Below are 14,067 nucleotides of genomic sequence, written 5' to 3'. Positions count from 1 at the left end.
GTTAACCCACTTCAAAATAACAAAAAAAAAATCACAATTGCCTTCTCTTTTTATCTTTCGCGAATTCAGTTTTAAGAGCCGAACCAGAAGGGAGATGGACGCTTGCTCGATAAGAGGAGAGAGCACGGATGCGATAGTGATGGATGAATCTCCTACAGATGAAAGGGACATTTCGGAGGCTTGTCAAAGGTGGGTAGATGTTTTTTTTGTTTTTCTTTTTTCAATGTCCGTGGATCTCTTATAGTGTGTAACTTGAATCCTGCAGAAAAATAAGCTACATTACAGTAGTGTAGAAAATAAATGTGTTTAACCCTCCTGTGGCCGACGTGAGTATTGTTCAGTAACAGTAATCAATCCAGCTGTGTTTATGCTGTGCACAATAGGATTATGCTCATATCATTTTCTGCAGTTGTTATTTTTTACATTACACTATAACAACATTAATTACAGCATTCATTTCCCGATTATGTTGCACTGTTTTTGGTCTACTGGTAAAAAAAAAACCCAGAGATGTCATGTGCTGTTGTCAACTGACTATTGTGTCAAATATGAGATCCCACTGTACTGTATATCAGTATGATGACAAATAAGAGGTATGGTGCTCTCAGTGCCTTCTTAAATGTATCATCATTCAAACATGCTGTCATGCTTTGACAGGTCCGCTGTCAAAACAGGGCAATACACACACACACACACACACACACACACACACACACACACACACACACACACACACACACACACACACAGTCGATATCTCTCTCTCTCTTTCTACACTCATCATAGGATCTTTTCAGTGCCATTAACTTTCTGCATTGGTTAAATCAGCTCTCTGGGTCACCGCTGTCAATCACTCTGCTGCAAGAAAAATTGAATTAAAAAAAATCCAATGGCCACATGAAAGCCTGGCTGGAAAACAGCTGAGGTCTGCTGCCACATCTCATTCTCCAGGGAAGGATTCTTTCTCTTGACTTCCATCTTAAAGGCAGAGCCTCAAGTCTTTTTTCCAGCCTTTTAAGAAGGTTACAATAACAGCCTGCCTGGGATTTAGTCCCCCATTTTTTTTGTGCGCTTGCTTGTTGGAGATTGTGACATGGCCTGGCATCCACAGTCGATGAAAGAAAGGTCCTGCAGAAAGGGAGACCTAGAGGAGGAATGAGTAGTAAGAGCTGACAGTCTTTAGGCCTTTTAGATGCTGTTCGATGCTGCTTGCTGCAATCTTATACAGCCGTCCTTAAGCACCATTAGATTAGGGCTCACAAGATTATCTCTACACAATGAGAAGGGAATTAAATTATTCTAACAAAATTAAGCTGTTTTAGAGAGTTGTTGATTCAGCTTTCCAGTAATCTTGGAAGCTGCAGCTTGGGGCGCTGTATAAATAAAAAGCTTCATACTGAAGTGTTCCATTATTTCCATGATCCTGAATAAAATGTTATTAGACCGCGTTATTTTAGCTTGATCCATCTAATAAATTGGCATCCCTCTGCTTGTAAAATGAAACTACAGCAACTTTTGTTTTACCTTGTACACTTTGCTTTTTTGATGTTTCTTATATGGAGGTCATACTCACGCCAATGCACAACACGTGTGTGTGTGTGTGTGTGTGTGTGTTCTTAAAAAAAAAAAACCTGGTGCGAGGAGGAGCTCTCTGTCACCTTCCTGGACACATTTTTGTATTCATCCACTGACATGTTGATGATGTCCACAAATTGGCCTCCTCTCGTGTGTGTGTGCCTACTTCAAAGACGGCCTTGTCAAAAACCATCAAAGAAGAGTAATGCACTTAATACAATGTTCCTGGACAGCTGACCGGCACAGGTTACATATGGCCCACCAATATAAATATTTTTTTAACATGCCTTGGGTTCAAGACGGACAAAGTTGTTCATGCCACAGCAATAGAAACAGTGTTAAAATAGTGGTTAGTGATACTTTTTATGAGTGTGTGTACCCACTCACTCCTGCGCCCAAATAGGCTAAACTAGATGACAAACATCCACTGTGTGAATAAGAGCTGCTGAGCACACAGAGGGCAATTCATTATTTAGATAAAATATTTTTTTTTATTGTAGCACAGAGATAAAATCCAGAGGTTCAGTTTGTCACTGAGATCTGCCAGTAATGATCCCTATGCTCCCTCTGCTACTGTATACTACCGATTCAACAGACGACTCATAATCTGTGCGCCTTATTATGGGATGCAAATAAAACTGTGTGAGGTCATTTAGGCTCTGTTGACTTGCTCTGTCGCCATGGTGACAAGACAGGAAGTGCGCTTGCATCCAGTCTACTGTGGAAAAACAAGCATGTGGTAGACTCCACAGACCTCACACACCCTTCATTAACATAGGCCTACATCTCATATACTCGCTCGCTCAGTTTTGTTCTGTTAATTTGCTAGAGCTTGAATATCGTGAAACTTTAAGTGTTCTTCAAATTAACGCTCTGGAAATTGGTTAAATGAATGATACAATTGACTTTATCCGTCTGAAAAAACAAAACTGTGATCAAACGATGTACTATTTAGGTTAAAGGTAGCATACAGTCTGCAGTGTGTTCTCTATCCGCTCGTGCCAGCTTTTCATTAAAGCTTTTTGTGGTTTACACTGAGTGAAATTATTCAACCCAAGTCCCAATGTTTTTTATGGCTGTACCGTCCAATTACATTGGAGTAGGCTATTGATGCTGTCTTGTGCTCTTGAAAAGGTTTGGGATCACCATTTGAATTTTAAATTAAGTTCATTAGCTTCAACCAATGTTTGGAAGCACAACATGCAACGAGTGGTAATGGTTTTAATACACTAAGGTATTTTACAGAAACAATTTATTTGAGTGTTTATGTTAATATTGTAGAAAAGGAATGGAATGGAAGATTAAAGTCACAATGACAATGCTAACATGCTGGTGTATAGCAGGTATACTATGTACCATTTTCAGGTATTTGGTAACAAATTTTGGTATTAGAAAACTGAAATTTTGACAGGATAATGTTGATGGATACAATGTCAGGGGATCACTTAAGTTATTACAGTTCAAGGAAACATATTGTAGCTATACTTATTTTAATGTCAATCCATTTCACAATTGTTGAGATACTTTAACTCAAAACCACACCTCCTTTTTTTGCTTTGTCGAAATGTCAGTGGATCATCAAAGTTACTAGGATTAATCCAATGGGAACCATGAATGTCTGTGCAAACTTTCATGACAATTTATTTAAAAGTTACGTTGCAGCTTGGACCCAAAGTGGCGGACTCACTTGCCATGCTACTATGAGGGTAAAAATATAAAAATTTTAACCAAGTTTAATAAAGTGAGCTTGCAACATACACTGCAATAATGATAAGGGAATATATTGCAAACTCAGAGGGAAGAGTCGTATAATTACATGACTGCTGCCATTAACTGTGACCATTAGCCATCACTCAGTCTCATATTATCTATTCTGGACAGCCACCTAACTCTCTCATAATGGGGTCTGTGACATGATGTGAAAACAGTCAATCACTCTCTCTCTCTGTTGCTCCCCCTAGCACACCCACCTCTCCTCCTCCTCTCGTTAAATTGGGCCTCCTTCCTTATTTCCAGTAGCCACAGTGCCTTAGCCAGGCATCCATTCATAACCTCGTTAGCTCTGCTAGCCCCACTCAATTCTCAGTTTAATATGAGGGGAAGCCTATAGCGAGGAAAAGCAGTTGAGAATATGATACATCAATAAATGTGTTATAGGAGAGAAAGGTTGTTATGTTTACATTTGTATAGGTGTTAACCTCTGCTTTTTTCAGCTCTTCTGTTTTGCTTTGTTTCTTCTTCCTCGTCTGCTTATCTGTCAATCACTCCTCCTCTCCTGCGAGCACAGTTCCATGTTTTCCTCTTTTTCTTATTTTATTTCCACACCTATCTCCCCGGCTCCCCCTCTCTCTCCTCAGTGAGATCCCGGTACTGTCTCTGTGCCCTCCTGACAGCGCGGGTGCTACCGAGACCCATTTGACAGTCATCCAGTCTGAAGGGGAGCTATGTGACAGTTGCAGCAACCTTGGCAGACCCTCTTCCCCCTGCCAGCTTTATCACCAAGTATGCCTGAGCACCACATATACTGTGTGCTGTTTAGAGATAGATATTTTGGGACCCATTAAAAACAGACAGAATGTCTCAAGAAAAGGTTGGAAATAGATACAGGATTTGGGAGGTAGATGCAAAAAAGAAAAAAATCATTGTGTCAATCAAAGGACTTGAATTTCCTATGTGTGGAAGAGCTGTTTCTGTGATTTCTTTACTCTGTGTATTTTCAATCCCTTTCTTTTTCTTTAGGTCCCCCAGTGTCCACATGCTGGGGTCTATGATTCCTCACAGCCCCGGAAATGTCCCCACTGCAGCCATTACGGGCCAATCAAACCAAATACCTGCCACAGGTGTCATTCAAACACAACAGATCCCCATGCTGAAGGAGGCATGGTGGTTAAAGTGGGACATGGTTGCGGTTCAGTCCATCAGGCGTCACGTCATGGCCCGGTGAGGTGCCATTGGCTGCATGGGTCAAACGAGAGTGGGACGCAGAAACCGACGCAGCGACATGTGGTGACAGTGAGGTGTGTTTAAGAGAATAGCAGAACGTAGGTGCAAAATCACACAAGTTCTTGTCCACTTTTTTAACCATGTTCAATAAAGACTAATAACTTTGCAAGATCGAATGACCCGACTGACTGTTATTGTTAAATTAAAATAATAAAATCAGGATGCTCTGCCTACTTTGACATAATTTTATCACCACGAAAAAACACAATCCTGGGTATAGTTTTAAATCTATTGACCGCCTTTTGACGCCAGCATGTCCTCACCTTTGGTGGACATTTGTGACAATTTGTTTATTTTTTTGTTGGCAAAACCATTGAAATAAGAGCACCCACAAATATTTGTATGTATTACATCCTCTCCAAATGTGTGTTGCCTCATTCACAGGGATGGAGGTCTCTACTACATCCTTCGAAAGTGAGTGTTGAAACCAATTATTTTATTCTGAAAACCAAGAAATGTTGCATGGCACACTTTCCGAGCATAATATTGATTTTTTAACTCACTGTCACTGACGGCTTCTTCTCTGATGGTTTTCTATTTGGCAGTTATTCCCAGGTGATAGTGGACTACCCGTTGGCGGTGTTGGTGGGTTGTGCCGTGCTGCTGCTGGGATTCTCTCTGGCCGGACTTTTCATTGGTCCACTACCAGACTTTTCTGACCCACTGATGGTGAGTCTCAAACACACTCATACACAACCCTGATGATCTGTACATGTATCCCTACTGTCATCTTTCTGTCACGTCTAAAATACAAACCCCCATCGTCAGTAAGTGTGTTAATACATGTTTACTTAATGGCTCATGATCTCAGCCCTATCCATTTATGTTAATCTCATCTCAGATTAGATTAACTGCGCTGGATTAACATGAGAATGACTTGGGTACACAAGTGTTTCTGCTCCACAGCTGTAGGTTTTTTTTTCCTTTTTAAAAAGAACATCACACACACACACACTCATCTGCAAGACAAGCTAATTCAGGCTGTTGTATCATGATAGCTCAGACAACATTACAAGGGGCACGTGATGCTTAATAATTTAGTAAACTGCTGCAGTGCATGGATGGGCGGGCGTCCACACTGTGTTTTCAGCTTTGATGTCAGTTTGTGTGTGTGTGTGTGTGTGTGTGTGTGTGTCCTCATTCTGCAGGGCTTTGAGCCACGGGGAACATACATAGGAGTTCGCCAGTCAAGCTTGTCCGTGCTGCAGCAGAACACTGGCCCGGGGAAAGCCTTGTCTCCTTTACCACAGCAGCTCAGTAAAAGGTCAGCAGAGAGACTGCACCACTAAATCTAAATGATGCTGATGCTTTACAACTAGATATGAGCTGTAGACATGCAGCAATGGAGGTCATGTCATGGTGTTGCATTGTATGCAAGTTCTGTGAGTATTGTTGCTAGAGTTAAAGGCCTACTTCACCGGTTTGAATATGAAGGTGTATTGAATTCTGAGATCCTATGTAGTATAAATGTGCGGAAAAAATTGAAATCGGTTCATCCTAGCCTGAGAAAAGGCAGAAAGAGTGTTTTTTTTAACCCTATATTTCTCTTTCTCGTGACATCACAGAAAGAGAAATATAGGGTTAAAAAAATACTTTCTTTGTAAATATTACTGTGATGTCTTTTACTGTGACATCACAGTAATATTTACAGAGTAAGTTTTTTTTTAACCCTATATTTCTCTTTCTGTGATGTCACGAGAAAGAGAAATATAGGGTTAAAAAAAACACTCTTTCTGCCTTTTCTCAGGCTAGGATGAACCGATTTAAAAATTTTTTGCACATTTATACTACATAGGATCTCAGAATTCAATACACCTTCATATTCAAACCGGTGAAGTAGGCCTTTAATATACAGGTGAAACTCGAAAAATTAGAATATCATGCAAAAGTTCATTTATTTCAGTAATTCAACCTAAATGGTGAAACTAATATATTATATAGACTCATTACATTCAAAGTGAGATATTTCAAGCCTTTATTTGTTATAATTGTGATTATTATGGCTTACAGCTTATAAAAACCCCAAATTCAAAATCTCAGAAAATTTGAATATTACATAAAATCAATAAAAAAAGGATTTTAAATACAGAAATGTCGGCCCTCTAGAAAGTATAATCATGCATATGTACTAAGTACTTGGTTTGGGCCCCTTTTGCACAAATTATTGCCTAAATGCGGTGTGGCATGGATGCTATCAGTCTGTGGCACTGCTGAGGTGTTATGGAAGCCCAGGTTGCTTTGATAGTGGCCTTCAGCTCGTCTGTATTGTTGGGTCTGGTGTGTATCATCTTCCTCTTGACAATAGTCCATAGTTTCTCTATTGGGTTCAGGTCAGGAGAGTTGTCTAGCCAATCAACACAGTAATACCATGGTCAGTCAACCAGTTACTTGTGGTTTTGGCACTGTGGGCAGGTGTCAAGTCTTGCTGGAAAAAGTAGTTCAGCATCTCCATAAAGCTTGTCAACAGACAGGAAATATGAAGTGCTCTAAAATATCCTGGTAGACACCTGTGGTGACTTTGGACTTGATAACACAGTGGACCAACACCATCAGATGACATGGTGCCTCAAATCATCACTGACTGTTGAAACTTGACAGTGGTCTTCAAGCCCCTTGGATTTTGTGCCCCTCCACTCTTCCTCTAGACTGTGGGAACTTGATTTCCAAATGAAACGCAACATTTAATTTGGATCAGTGATTATGAGTACCATAAACCACAAGTAACTGGTTGACTGACCATGGTATTACTCTGCATGAATGGCCAGACAACTCTCCTGACCTGAACTCCATGGAGAAACTATGGATTATTGTCAAGAGGAAGATGATACACACCAGACCCAACAATACAGACGAGCTGAAGGCCACATCAAAGCAACCTGGGCTTCCATAACACCTCAGCAGTGCCACAGGCTGATAGCATCCATGCCACGCCGCATTTAGGCAATAATTCATGCAAAAGGGGCCCAAACCAAGTACTTAGTACATATACATGATTATACTTTCTAGAGGGCCGACATTTCTGTATTTAAAATCCTTTTTTTATTGATTTTATGTAATATTCTAATTTTCTGAGATTTTGAATTTGGGGTTTTTATAAACTGTAAGCCATAATAATCACAATTATAAAAAATAAAGGCTTCACATATCACACTTTGCATGTAATGAGTCTGTATAAGATATTATTTTCACCTATAAAGTTGAATTACTGAAATAAATTAACTTTTGCACGATATTCTAATTTTTCGAGTTTCACCTGTATGTACGTATATATAACACTGTAAAACACATTCGAAAATAGAAATAAGAATAAAGACAGATTAAATATAAGAACATAAATATGAACATATTATGATATATATATATATATATATATATATATATATATAACAATTTTCTTTAAGAATATTGGTAAAAGTATGTACAATCGTCACATGTTCATTAAATAAATTATAAGATATAAAAGCTGCTCTTATCAAAATTTTCTAGATTGATAATATGCTAATAAATATGCAATTAAAAAAAGCTATTTTCAGTGGGAAAGCTCCTATGAACTAACCTGCGTAGCACCAAACTAAAGATATACAGACAAAGTTAGTGACAAGCAAGTTCTCAAGAGTAGAGGGTAAAATATGGGTAAAAGTAGAAGTAAATTGGACTTCCTGGCACCCATTTCCAGGTAGCCTGAAACATTGCTCCAAATGAACACCAGTTCCTCCATGTCTGCTAGATGTGTAAATAAGCAACTCTTTGCTAGCAGGTAACTGCAAGTTCATCGTAACAACTTCATAAGGTGTAAATATGTCAGTGTTGTGTGTTCAGGTTGCTGCACTGGCCCAAAGTGGCAAAAAAAGGATTCAGATGTGAGACAATTTTCTACTTGTTTGGAACAAAATGTACATGTTTAATGAGGCTGAACTTGTGTGTACCTGTCAGTGCTAGTTTTGGGGGAGCAGCCAGCGGAGATGGCGTTGGCAGCCAGGACTCCTCCAGGCTCCGCATCAAGAGGATGCTGGCGAGAGACTCATCTCCAGTGACCTTCCTCTGTGATGCTCCAGGTGGGTCCTGATAACTTTGTCCCTGTCAATAAATTTAAGATTAATTGATGCTCAATGAAACTTTCAACTCCTAGAGTGATTATAGTGAAAATACAAATGCTCATTCGATGTGTTAACACACTTATTGCTTCAGCACACTTAGCATAACATATGGAAATATTTTAAAAACAATGTAAATGTTATGCATGCTTAGTTGAGCAATGTCCACGTATGTGTGAGCTGAAGGCAAAGCCCTGCAACCTGCCTAGGACTAATCCCTAGTACATTTGATGAAAGCTGCACAATATAAAAACGACAGCTTAATTGCTTAATGCAAATTTACAAAAGAAAATCATGATATTCTTATACGATGTGAATAATAGCTAAGCTTTTAGTGGGGCTTCAAAGAGAACATTTTGCCGAATGCAATTTCTTCTTCAAGCTCTACTTTTAACTGTGCTCATGGAGATCAAAAACTATACCTGCTTTTGCCTCGTAAATAGAGAGGAAGCTCCCTAAATGGATTTAACAACAATTCCAAGGGTTGAGGTTTTAATTTTTTATAAAGCTTAATTCAACAGACAACAGGATATAGCACACACAACGTTTATTTTTGGCATGGTTTTACCTTGTGACAACTTCGGCACACTTTTTACCATCCCTTAATCACTGCTGCTCATGCTGTGCCTGCATGTTGAATCCATCTGTCTCTCTACATTGCAGGCGAGCGTTTGGCCCAGCTGGTGTTTCGATCAGAAAACTCGGCCAGTCTCTGGAGCCTGAAGGCCATCCACGCCATGTGTGGGATGGAGCAATCCAGGGTCCGCTCAGATCTTCTTAGCCCTCCATCTCACCTTTGCTCCTCTGCCTTTTGCTTCTTTCGTCATCTCTTTAGTCATCATCTTCTGTCAAATCTCACTTGTCTTCTCCTTCTCTCATTATTGCCCTGAACATTTCCCACATTTGAAAGCTCTACTTAAATTAAAACACTACTTCTGTTGTATTGCCTAATCTGAAATGAATTCATTTTTTATGTGAATATGTTCAAAGACTGGGCATGTGTTCAAAACCTCTTCTTGTCTGCTACAGGTCCGCTCCCAGGCTCAGTTCCAGGACCTATGTCAGCAGCATTTGAGGGGGGAGGCTGAAGGAACATCCCGCAGCGGCTGCTGTCCCAGCTGGTCTCTAGGGAATTACTTGGCTGTCCTCACTAATGCCTCCGGCTGCCTCAGTCTCACCTCACACCAGGTACTGTAGCTTTCCTCTAAAAATGGCTACATACATTTAAATTATTGACACAAATTATATGTAAATAGTATATTGCATAGCACTGTGCAGTAGGAGAAAAACATTATATATTTATTTATAGTATACATTTTTTCATGATACGAGCAGAATAGTCACATACAGATATGAGAGTGGTAATTTTCCGCCAGAAAGCAAATAAGTGGATTTCCCAAATTGTCAAAGCTTTCCTGTAAGTTTGATGAGGCAAGATAGGGGATTTGGGCCAAAAAAGTGGGTAATATAATTTACAACACTTCAATAAAATATAATTCTTGAGTGCACTGAATATGTTTCAGAGTCTTAAGGTCTTTTCCATCTTCTCCCTTTCACACCAGGTGTCCGAGTCTCTGAACCTTCTCCGGAAATGTGCTCCTTACTATCACGAAGGACAACTAGTGGAAGCCTGTGCCGAGAGACCCAAACACGGACGCTGTTCCTCTGTCCCGTCCCGCTGTAAACAATCCCGGGTGGTGTTCCAAATCCTGCACTTCCTGGTTGATAAAGACTTCCTCGGGCCACAGACGGTTGAATACCAGATCCCCACACTTAAGTACAGCCTTCTATTCTTACCCTTAGAAAAGGGAGAACACATGATGGAGATGTACATGAACAACATCGAAGGCAGGGATCTGACGTACAACAACACAGCCATCACTGGCATGGACTTTGGCATCAAGCAGAAGCTGTTTAAGTATTACCTGGCAAGAGATTTGGTCTACCCAGTCCTCGCTGTTGTTTCTCTTCTTATAACGATGACTCTTTACCTCCGCTCTCTTTTCATAGTAGCATTATCTGTGATAGCAATCACAGGCTCCCTACTCGCCTCCTACTTCTTCTACAAAGTAGTATTTCGTCTGACATTCTTCCCTCTTGTGAACCTCGCAGCAGCCATCATTCTTTTGGGGAGCTGTTCCAATCAGGTTTTCATCTTTGCCGATTTCTGGAACATGCAGGCATCCCATAATCCTTCTGCCTCCCTGGAGAAGAGAGTAAACAGAGCTTTGCAGGAAGTGGGCTATTTGATTTTGGCTTCAGGGTTGACCTCCAGCGCAGCCTTTTTCTCCGGTTATCTCAGCAGCATCACAGCAATCAGATGTTTCTCTGTTTATCTAGGAACTGCCTCCTTTATCAGCTCCATCTTGGCGTTAGTCTGGCTGCCTTGCTCATTTATTCTGCGTGAGCGCTACACAGAGGCATCCTCTGCATCTGCAGCTGTGCAAGGATGGAAACCCTGCTGCTCCAAAAACACTGGTGGCTTCTGGGATACAAGCTCACGCAAGAGATGCCTTTTCACACTCGGCCAGAAGCTGAGAGAATTAAAAAAGGGTCTCGCAGACACCTCTTACTTATTATTCATGAAAATCCTGCCTTGTGGAGTGGTAAAGTTTAGGTACATTTGGGTGTGCTGGTTTACAGTGCTCGCCGCTGGGGGCACGTATATGGCCTGCATTGACCCAGGCATGAGACTGCCCACCTTAGACAGCGGGGTCACCCAGCTTTTCCGCTCCAGTCACCCGTTTGAAAGGTACGACGCAGAGTATCGTCACATGTTTATGTTTGAGAGGCAAAGGAACGGAGAGGATAAACCTTTTACATTAATGCTTGTTTGGGGGGTCAAGGCAACGGATAATGGGGATCACTTTAACCCAAAGAGCAATGGCTCTTTGCTTCTGGACCCAGACTTTAACATGAGTCGGTCAGACGCTCAGGTTTGGTTGAGGGACTTATGTGGACGAGTTCAGAACCAGAGCTTCTATTCCCCCCCATCACCTGAGGATAAAGATGATATGACAGATAATGTCTGTCTTGTGGAGCAGCTGATACACTGGGTGTCCGTTAGACGGTGCTCAGAGAGTGATGACTCCATCCATTTTTGCTGTAATGACATCCCTTTCCCCTACCCGCCCAGCGTCTTTGAGAATTGCCTCAGTATGATGCTGGCGGAGAGGTATGCTGAGGGCCATCTGGCCCACAGTGGAGGCCTGTACTTCCAGCCAGATGGCAAGGTGGCTGCCCTCGTATTGGCATTTAAAACAACATACCTCTACAGCTTCAACTTCAGCAGAACCAGTCTGTTTTACAGAGATATCTTGACATGGTTCAACAAAGAAATATCAGGAGCACCAACAGGGCTGGAGAATGGCTGGTTTATCAGTCAACTTTCTCTGTTTGACCTACAACAGTCTTTGAGCTCAGAGACTCTGGTAGTAGCTGGCTTCTCAGTAGCTGTCACACTGGCTTTGCTTCTCCTTACCACCTGGAATATTCCACTGAGCATTTATGGGACCGCAGCTGTAGGAGGAAGTGTGTTTGTCACCGTCGGCCTCCTTGTTCTTCTTGAGTGGCAGCTAAGCGGCATAGAGGCTCTGTTTATATCATCAGCAGCAGGGCTGTCCGTTGACTTTATTGCCAACTACTGCATATCGTATAGCTTGGCTCCTCATTCAGAAAAAATTGGGAAAGTAGCGCACGCCACTAAAAGGATGGGATGCCCCGTAGCAATAGTTTCTGGTGCATTTTTCTCCATGGGAATCATCATGTTGCCTGCCACTGCCTTGCTCTTCAGAAAACTGGGGATTTTCCTGTTTTTAGTTAAATGTGTAGCTTGCGGATTTGCAACGTTCTTTTTCCAGTCCCTATGCTGCTTTTTCGGACCCCAGAAAAATTGTGGACAGATCTCGCTGCCTTGTTTTTCAGATCATGGTGATGGCTCTGCAGCAGAGCCCAGTTCCTCGTCAGCCTCGGTTGCTAACGGGGCCTTTGGCAGATCTAGACTGAGGAGGAGTTATGACAAAGAGGCAGGTGGCTATCTCTACCCCGACCCTCAGCGTCAGCAGAAACAGAAACAGGCTGGAGCAGGAGGCCGAGGCCGAGGGCCAGAGCAGTATGAGCTGCAGCCACTGGCCTATCGACTAAGCGACAGCTTTGAAAACAGCACCTGCACTAGTAAGCTGTCCAACCGGCCCTCAGTTCTCTCTGATGAGATTGAGTACAGTGGGAAAGATGTGGGCAGGAATAACATGGAAGGGGACGGAGAGGAGATGTGCTCACGTCAACACAAATGCTGCCAGGCAAATCCAGCCTTTCAGACTTCATCTCCTTACAAAGAAAACACCCTTAGGCCTGTAGGCATGGTACAGGAAGATGTAGACAAGGACAAGCTGCTGTGTAAAAAATGCAGAGGTCAGTCTGGTGGGCTGACGCACTGGAGCAATACATCCTTCTCCTCGTCTTCTAGCATTGATGAGAACATCATCAGCCACACGCTGGAGACCATTGACCAGTTGTCTCCTGGCAAAGACAAAGAATCCACAGAGAAAAGCCTCCATCACTCCAATAACACACACCTCTTCTCCCAGTCTCAAAGCTCCTGTGAGGGCCTGGAGGACACTAATGAAACCTGCCTGAGTGACATCGAACCAGGGCCTTCCAACACGCAGCAAATCGAAGGTCAAGACAAGGTTGAGTTACAACCAGGGCATCTTAACGGAAAGAGAGACACACTTTGTCTCTCCCTGAAAGACACTGTTTACGAGACCTGCAATAAGGGCCGCACCAGTCAGAGTGAAGAGGTTGTCATTCTACCCAACAGTAAGCCAGACCTGCCAGACGTCTGGATAAAGAGAGAAGGACAGCTGGAGGACATGTGTTGAGCAAAGTTTGAGGAATCTTTGCAAGTATTAATTGCCTTGAATTTATAGAAACAAAGTAAAATTTCTGTACTTATCCAAGCATACAGAAAATATAAACAGCGCATTTGCTGTTACTTTTGTATAAAACTCAAAGGAAATATAAGCCAACTGCAAATATAACACGTGAAAGCATGTTTGCGGTGTTGCTGCGAAGGTTGTCATGGTGTATTTTACAAATGAATAAGGTAAGAGCATGACTGTCTCTCCAGCAAAAAGGTCAAATCAGAGCATGGCTTTTTTTAGACAGAAAGAGTAAGCTTTCTTTTCAGCCACAACTTGTACACTCTTAAAATCATTTAGTACTGCAGAACGCACTCTGTGCCTGGAACTTACCACCTGCAGTTATAACAAATAGTGTGCAACCGCTGGCCTATCTACATAATGAAATTTACCTTAATGAGCCATGTATACTCATAGGCTTATGAATCCTTACAAATAAATGTGAGATCACAGAGGAGTTGCATTGAGTAGCAAAC

The 14,067-nt window shown here is 41.8% G+C and overlaps 1 protein-coding gene across 1 annotated transcript; it reads left to right on the top strand.

Moving 5' to 3' along the window:
• Positions 1-94: 94 nt before the first annotated feature.
• Positions 95-13,552, top strand: disp2 (dispatched RND transporter family member 2; the record flags this gene model as incomplete). Its single annotated transcript, XM_080042467.1, has 10 exons — positions 95-189; positions 3,933-4,077; positions 4,315-4,592; positions 4,963-4,992; positions 5,124-5,247; positions 5,727-5,842; positions 8,518-8,633; positions 9,336-9,433; positions 9,702-9,860; positions 10,235-13,552. The coding sequence occupies 10 exons, from the start codon at positions 95-97 to the stop codon at positions 13,550-13,552; spliced, it is 4,479 nt and encodes a 1,492-aa protein (XP_079898593.1).
• Between the last annotated feature and the right edge of the window lie 515 nt (positions 13,553-14,067).

This window comes from Ammodytes marinus (genome assembly GCF_949987685.1).
Source record: "Ammodytes marinus genome assembly, chromosome: 15".
Lineage (NCBI taxonomy): Eukaryota > Metazoa > Chordata > Actinopteri > Uranoscopiformes > Ammodytidae > Ammodytes > Ammodytes marinus.
The sequence above is the reverse complement of the archived record's forward strand: the minus strand, read 5'-3'. Positions and strand labels throughout refer to the sequence as shown.